Source organism: Papio anubis, chromosome 12 (genome assembly GCF_008728515.1).
Source record: "Papio anubis isolate 15944 chromosome 12, Panubis1.0, whole genome shotgun sequence".
In the NCBI taxonomy this organism is placed as follows: Eukaryota; Metazoa; Chordata; class Mammalia; order Primates; family Cercopithecidae; genus Papio; species Papio anubis.
In genome coordinates, this window is record NC_044987.1 from 81,765,257 (window position 1) to 81,773,525 (window position 8,269).

The following is an 8,269-nucleotide window of genomic DNA, read 5'->3' on the forward strand; positions in this document are numbered from 1 at the left end:
TTCCTTATATGTTTACATTCAAAGTTTATTAAGTCCACGTATGTGGTAATACATAATTTAAATGCATTTTATTTATACTTACTATCCCCATAATGCTTAGAACACAGTGCTTTGTGTGTAAGTAATGGTTAAAAATATGTGTTTAACTGATCCTGGTGGGTAAAGTTTGAAGTTAGGCTATTTAGCATGAAATTAATTGAGAAACTACATGCCACAATACAAAAATGTGATCAAGTATTGATATTTGATGCAGAAAATACTTAAAATTGAAGAAATTATCTGCATTATCTGGGATCTTACTCTACAGAAATTATGTCTGTGCTTTTTACTCATAAGATATCTATAAAGTACAAATATGCATTTTTCCCATATGAATTAAACATAAATTTAAAATACAGCCTCTTCAAGATGTGACAAATGTATTTTTCCTCTCTGTCTCTCTCTCGCCACTTTTGCTGTCTTTCACTAAGGATGTATTTGTGCAAACACATTTAACAATATCAGAAGAGTTGAATCATACTCAAAATTTACTGATGCATTACATAGCAAAAAATATATATATATTACTTCTCACAGAAGGTCGAAAGGGATCCAAGTAAATTTGCTTAGCTTTTCTCATGTATTCTGTGGAAAGCATTACTTATTCTAGGAATGAGCAAGTGATCATTTGGAAAGAGTATTTTTCCTTCTTTTGTCCATAAAAATGTAATGACAGATTCAGAAACTAAGGCCATTAAATTACCCATATTATTTACGGTTATGTCTATTTCTCCCCCTTCTTGTTTTTCATCAGGTTGGCATGCTATCTGCTGTGCCACACTTAGTAATGACAATTATTGTGCCTATTGGGGGGCAAATTGCAGATTTTCTAAGAAGCAAGCAGATTCTTTCAACTACAACAGTGAGAAAGATCATGAATTGTGGTGGTAAGTACATAAGTGGCACTAAGGACATGTTTTTAGTTCAATCAGTTTAACCTACATGAGAAAATAACTTTTTCTACACAGATCAAATTACTTAGATGCAGTTGCATTTGTGCCTTCATTGTTCACTTAAAATAACTTCCTCATACTACGTCAAACTTTTCATAACTCCTAGTTTTAAGTAACTGCTTTATAATGCCATTTGTGGCCGGGCACAGTGGCTCATGCCTATAATCCCAGCACTTTGGGAGGCCGAGGTGGGTGGATAATGAGGTCAGGAGTTTGAGACCAACCTGGCCAACATAGTGAAACTCCATCTCGACTAAAGACACAAAAAATCAGCTTGACATGGGGGTGGGTGCCTGTAATCCAGCTACTTGGGAGGCTGAGGCAGGAGAATTGCTTGAACCTTGGAGGCAGAGGTTGCAGTGAGCCAAGATCGCACCATTGCACTCCAGCCTGGGCAACAAGAGTGAAACCCCGTCTCAAAATAAATAAATAAATAGATAAATAAATAAATAAATAAAGCCATTTGTATTTATTGTAACTAACTTACCTCTTCCCATCATTGAAACTTTAGGTTGTTTTGGATGTTTTTCTTTGTTTGTTTCTGTGTTTTTGAGATGGAGTTTCACTCTTATTGCCCAGGCTGGAGTGTGATGGCATGATCTCAGCTCACCACAATCCCCGCCTCCCGGGTTCAAGCGATTCTCCTGCCTCAGTCTCCAGAGTAGCTGGGATTACAGGCACGGGTGACCATGCTCGGCTAATTTTGTATTTTTAGTAGAGACTGGGTTTCTCCATGTTGGTCAGGCTGGCCTCGAACTTCTGACCTAAGGTGATCCTCCCGCCTTGGCCTCTCAAAGTTCTGGGATTACAGGCATGAGCCACCACATCTGGCCTGGATGTTTTTATTAAAACACAAGGAAAGCTTCATGAATCTCTAGGATAATAATTATAAATAAAATAAATATAAATAAAATTATAAAATAAAAATTATTATTATTGTTATTATTAGTTTGGAAGATAGACTCTCTGAAGTGGAATTTCTAGGTTAATAAATTGGAACATTTTTAGCAGTTTTGGCTCACTGCTAAAATTTCAAAAATTTCTGAAGAATTTCTATGTGTTTGCTTCTGAAGGTTTTGGCATGGAAGCCACACTACTCCTGGTTGTTGGCTATTCTCATACTAGAGGGGTAGCAATCTCATTCTTGGTACTTGCAGTGGGATTCAGTGGATTTGCTATATCTGGTAAGATATATATTTTTTCTTTGTACTTGGGACATTCTGATTTTGACTGCTGATAAAAAGGCACATACATATATCTTTTTATAGATATCTTCATATATATCTTTTATAGGTTGAATAATAGTCAAATATTTCCACTAGAAAATGAAAAAAATAAAATATTTAGAAAACATTTAGATTTGTTAATACTCAATGTCCTCCTGGACTGCCTTTTTTTGTTGTTGTTAAGAAAACATTACCTCCTCTCTGGAGTGAACATCACATATTAAGTGTTGGATAAGAATTCATACCTCATTCTATTCTCATTACATCCCCGAGAGAAATTATCACAACATAATTAAGCACGTGCTCTGAACCCAGTATATTTTAAGGAGTTGTGATGTGTGGTTTTACAGGTACTTACTTTTAAGAAGTTTAGGATCCCCTGAGTCAAAACTTATGTGTGTATTTCAGGTTTCAATGTTAACCACTTGGATATTGCTCCGAGATATGCCAGTATCTTAATGGGCATTTCGAATGGTGTTGGCACATTGTCAGGAATGGTTTGTCCTATCATTGTTGGTGCAATGACAAAGAATAAGGTAAGGTGGCCAAAACAGATGTTTATTCATAGAAGACAGTTTCTCAAAATGATAATCTTTTTGGAAAAGAGTTAAAATATTATCCTTAGTATTCTCTTTCTTGTCCAGTCACCACATCTCTGAGTGGGAAAGATAAATGAGACTCAGAATAAAAAATCTTTTTAAGAATTCCAAGAAAGTCAATTTCCCTAACCAATAAGCAATAGGTTTCTCAACCCTTTTTAATAATTCTGATACCCCTGATGTGATAAAAACCCCCTTTTTCTCTGGCTTATTAAAATACTCAAGCAGATGTCTTCTGAGCTTTATTTGTAAACCTCAATTCAGATTCCTCCGCAGTTGTCCAAGGGAGAATATTATCATCAGCTATTTGTACTTATATGTGTAGGCAGAGCTTCAAAATTCTGGTTTACTAGAAGTAAAGAAACAAAAAAAATGGAATAAAAAGATAAGTAAATCAATGGAAATGAAAAGAGATTATGAATATTTTAAAAATCAGCAGGCCATAGATATATTTGGAATTTTATTTCTAAACTTCTAGATTTAAAACATCAAATAATAAAAGTAATAGTATTACAGAAGTGTTATATAGAGTGTTTGCTTCACATAATCAGTACATGAATTTCCCCAAATATAGTGTTTCATGAAAATTCAGTGGTGGTGTATTCAGAGAAGACGTTAGGCGTTTAAATCATGGGGAGTCTGTTCTCACAGTGCTGCTTTTTGTCACTGCAGTCACGTGAAGAGTGGCAGTATGTCTTCCTGATCGCTGCCCTAGTCCACTATGGTGGAGTTATATTTTATGCAATATTTGCCTCAGGAGAGAAACAACCCTGGGCAGACCCTGAGGAAACAAGTGAAGAAAAATGTGGATTTATTCATGAAGATGAACTTGATGAAGAAACAGGGGACATTACTCAAAATTATATAAATTATGGTACCACCAAGTCTTATGGTGCCACAACACAGGCCAATGGAGGTTGGCCCAGTGGTTGGGAAAAGAAAGAGGAATTTGTACAAGGAGAAGTACAAGACTCATATAGCTATAAGGACCGAGTTGATTATTCATAACAAAACTAATTACTGGATTTATTTTTAGTGTTTGTGATTAAATTCATGTGATTACACAAAAAATTTAAAAACACGTGATATAAACATGTAAACATATCAACCAGGCAAGTCTTGCTGTTAAAATGAAAACAAAACAAACCCATGAGGTTACCATCAAGTGCAATCTGTAAAATTGTGAAGTTCCATCATTTCCATTCAAGTCATCCATTCTTGCATTTGTGACTTAAAAGGTTGACTGGTCAAAATTGTAGAAACAAGTAGTTACCCTTTGGATTCATATGAGCTAAAACTCATCACTATTTAATAAAGCACAACATCTCATCCTACAAAAGTTAGGAAGCCAAAGCTACTTGATCATGCAAAACGCACTTATATATTTGTTACACTGTATTGCAGGATAGCATACAGAAGTTGGCTGCATCAGGTAGAGGCGACATTTATTAAGTGAAAATCAGGGAGTTGGGATATGTCTCAAAGAAGTACATTGTGAACTATCAGCTACAAAGTTGTACTGAATAACTATTTGAATTGCATAATGTAAGATATTTTGTTAGTCCTCAAAAGGAGTATCTTGCAGTCTTTTCTATGAAATGCTTGGCCACAAACACTTATTTCTGTGAAAGAGAACATGTAAATTGAGGGGTATGCTTCATGTTCTTCCATCCATTTACCTAACAGTATGAAACACTTCACATTTCAATAAAATCAAACTTTTCATGTAGCATATCACATAACTTTTTTGCAAAAAATATAAAAAGAAATAAACTTCAATGTATTTTTATTACAACTTTGTACTGGTTGTAACTTGCATTAGAAAAAAAAGAGATATATACACCACAAAGAATCTAATAAGAAATTTATTATGGAAATATAGCCCTTAAAATGCAATATTAAGAACAAAGAAATAGAAAATGGTTTAGATATCCTTCTTCCTTCATGATTAAATACTACATGAAACTTGTGCCACAGAGCTATATATAATATGAAAAGATTAACTTCATAGAGATATTGTAAGTAGGCAATTTTATTATTTAAAGTCCTATTAAGAAATATTTGTCTTAAATATATAGGACAATAAATTATATTAAAATGGTCTCTCTCTATATATATCTGTATATCTTATACATGTCCATACACAGAAACATAATAAACAATGTTCACACAAAACCAAAAATAGCATACACCTAATGTTGGGTTAGGGAATTGCAATTTCTACTTTCATAGAGTCATAGAATTTTAGGTGGGGAAGAGGCATTTTGCTTGTCATTTCTTAATATAACTCAACAAGAATTGCAACATTTGTGTACCAAGCAATAAGTGCAATGCATACAATTTCCTGTCTGTATATTACCTTCATTTTGCTTGTAGTAGCCGTTTGGGTGGTTGGAATGATTTTTTTTTTCTTTTAAAAAAGCTAACATCAGACCTCTTTATAATGTCCTAAAATTATGATAATGCATTTCCCAATTCAACTCAAAATATTATTGGTGTATTTTGTCTATTCTGGATATTTGATCTGTTCATTGTATTGTGCTAGTGACTGGAGGCCCTGCTACTGCAAATATAAAACATGAAGTTTGTTTAAAAAATGCAAATCATTCTTTACCTTAAGAAAAAAAATACCGTTTGCTTTGTGCCTCAAAGTGATGTAATGTGATCACAGCTTTTGTTGTGTTGAATGAAAATATGTGGACTGTCATTTTGTTGCAGCAAAAAAGTGTTAATAAAATGCTCTATTTATCCTTTCTTAAAAAGCCGTGCATTAATCATACATTAATTTGGATTTATTTTGTTTAGTTTTTAGCTTTAATATGAATTTAGCTGGTGGAAGCTCCAATGAAGCCAAATATAGGCTTCAAGAACAACAACAACCTTTTGACCCATTGGGTGTTTAATGAAAGAACATGGCACTCTTTAGATTGTGTGGGATGTGACTCCACAGAGTTTTAAATCAAGAAATAGGTCTCTGAGTCAAACTCCAGATTTCAATGAGTTTTCTCACAACTGCTGCTAAGTTCAAAGAAAAATTTAGGAAAAAACTCAAAACAAATCACATCAGTATTACCACCTAATTTTAATTGCACACATACCCTGTGCTAGGTAACTGTCCTAGTCATTTTTTGGTATAGAATCTCTTGTAACTACACAGTGATCATACAAAGTAGGTACTCTTTTTATTCCCAGCTTGTAAATGAAGAAACAGAAATTTAGAAGCTAAAATGTTATAATGGCATTATATTATAATATTTCAGCCAAACTAATTAGCAGTAAGCAAGCTTTATCAAGGCAGCCAAAAGAATGTCTTTGTGAGTGGAATGGAAATAATTTAGCTCAGATTCCCTAACTCATAGGAATATAGAAGATGATAGGGGTAAATATGTGTAGAATCTATATATAGAATCTATAAAATCTAAGACTCATAGAACTTTACTGCTCAGAGGACTTAGGAGATGATTTAGTTGATACCTGTTGTTGAATGAAGGAGAACACTGAAGGCCAATAAAAGGAACAGACTTGATCAAGGGGACTCATTGATTGTTAATGGAATTGGAAAGAAATTTTGATGACTAGCTGTGCATTTATTTTTATTTTCTCTGTAAATAAGATTTCTATTTGAGTTAATTAAATGACCATTTATTGCTTCTACCACTACTCCCATGTCCACCACTCGTATCTTCCAATCTTCTGCATAAAGAAACAATGGCCAGAGACCCAGCCTAATTCTTAAGCAGGTTCACAGGCCAGGCCATTCTCTGTAGAACTTGATAGCAGGAATAAAAATGACTTGAATTTAGCACTATATAATTTCCCCAGTTCTAAAACAAAAAGTTTACATTTCTCATAAGAAAATTGTTCTTACCTGGGAGAAATGGAACATGCCTATAGTCCCAGTGACTCCTGAGGCTGAGCTAGAAGGATCACTGTAGCCCAGGAATTGGAGGCTGTGGCACACTATGATTGTGTCTATGAATGGTCACTGCACCCCAGCCTGAGCAACAGAGTGACACCCATTTCTAAAAAAATTGTTCTGATGATGTCTCCAAATATTACCACTAGCCACATTCATTTTCTCATCTCTCAACCCCAAAAATTCATTGTCCCCTTCTCCTCTTCCTCTCTGCCTTTTTTTTTTCATTTTCCTCCTCATTATCATATGTATCTTTTTTTGCAGTTTGCAAAATGTTTCCCTATGAATTGCCACATTTTGTCTTCACATCTGCCTTTTAAAATTAAAAGACCAAGTATCATTATTGGTATTTCTATTTTCCAGGTAAGGTGGACAGGTCTAAGAGAGTGTAATAAACTTCCTAAAGATTCCCCAGGCAAAGATAGAACTAGAATACAGACTATCTGGCCACAGCAAGAGAGCATTTTCTTTTTACTTTTAAGTCATTTGATTACCTTTCTGATTATAAATGTAGTGTTTGGAGAATAGGGGAGTTTCATTAGGTGTAGGACAGCATTAAAAACAATGAAAATAAAGTAATCAATAATTATTCTACCCAGGGATAAGCACTGTTAACATTTCGAAAGTCCTTTCTGTGAAAAACACACATAAAACTTACATTCTATTAATTAAATAATATTGCATATTATTTAGTTTCCAAGTTCAAAATTATGCTTGATTTACTACTGCTACCTAATGTTCATTTAACAGTAGAACATGTGTATTTTCCTATTTGAATAATAAAGTTCTATAATCTAATATTCAATTATTTAATAAGAACTATATTTCATCTATCTATCCCATACTTTATTTATGAAACATTTTAGTTATTTCCAATATTTGGCTGCTATAATGATTGGTGTTATGAACATCTTTGTGTTACCATCTTCGCACGCTTTTCCCTTTATAATGTGTGGACCCTTTTGGGAAATGCAAAGTGACATATACACATCTTCAACTTCTATAACCATGATGGATAATCAAGTTACCATTTGTGGGTTATTATTCCTGTATTTTTCTACAGGAAATACTACTGGCAAATTGTCTTTTCTGGGGTTCACTTACTAATTAATTTGTTCAACTCAATAAATGTTTATTAATTACTCATACTATGGGAGATACTGAGGATTCACTGGTGAGAAGATGACCCAGTCCCTCAGGCATTTATTTACATGGTCCCCAGTTGCCCAGCAAGATGTGACACAAATGTGACTGAGAGAAGCTTCTGGACACAGGACCCTAAGTAACAACCCTGAAAAAGGAATTTTCTTAATCTTCCAAACTCCTGAAGATGAAATGCCTTCAAGTTGCTCCCCATGTCAAATCGATTGATTGATTGATCGTAGTTTCAGGTGAGGAATCTTCTCTCAGCCTCAGAAAGCCTCATGCTGCAGGGAGTCTAGGTCATGGAAGATACCAGCATCTAGTGTCTCCAGTACCTGAATCTCTGTAGAAGAGATGGTCTAATCTTTTAAGTGTGGTTTCCAGTTCTTCAAA

At 34.3% G+C, this 8,269-nt stretch overlaps 1 protein-coding gene across 1 annotated transcript in view; it reads left to right on the forward strand.

The window, feature by feature from the left end:
• Positions 1–5,579, forward strand: part of SLC17A6 (solute carrier family 17 member 6) — a 41,844-nt gene extending 36,265 nt beyond the window's left edge. The window contains exons 9-12 of the mRNA XM_003910120.5: positions 794–926; positions 2,066–2,176; positions 2,627–2,754; positions 3,490–5,579. Of these exons, the coding sequence (XP_003910169.4) occupies positions 794–926; positions 2,066–2,176; positions 2,627–2,754; positions 3,490–3,825 (708 nt within the window). The 3' untranslated portion in view covers positions 3,826–5,579. The remainder of the gene's footprint in view (positions 1–793; positions 927–2,065; positions 2,177–2,626; positions 2,755–3,489) is intronic.
• The last annotated feature ends 2,690 nt before the right edge of the window (positions 5,580–8,269 follow it).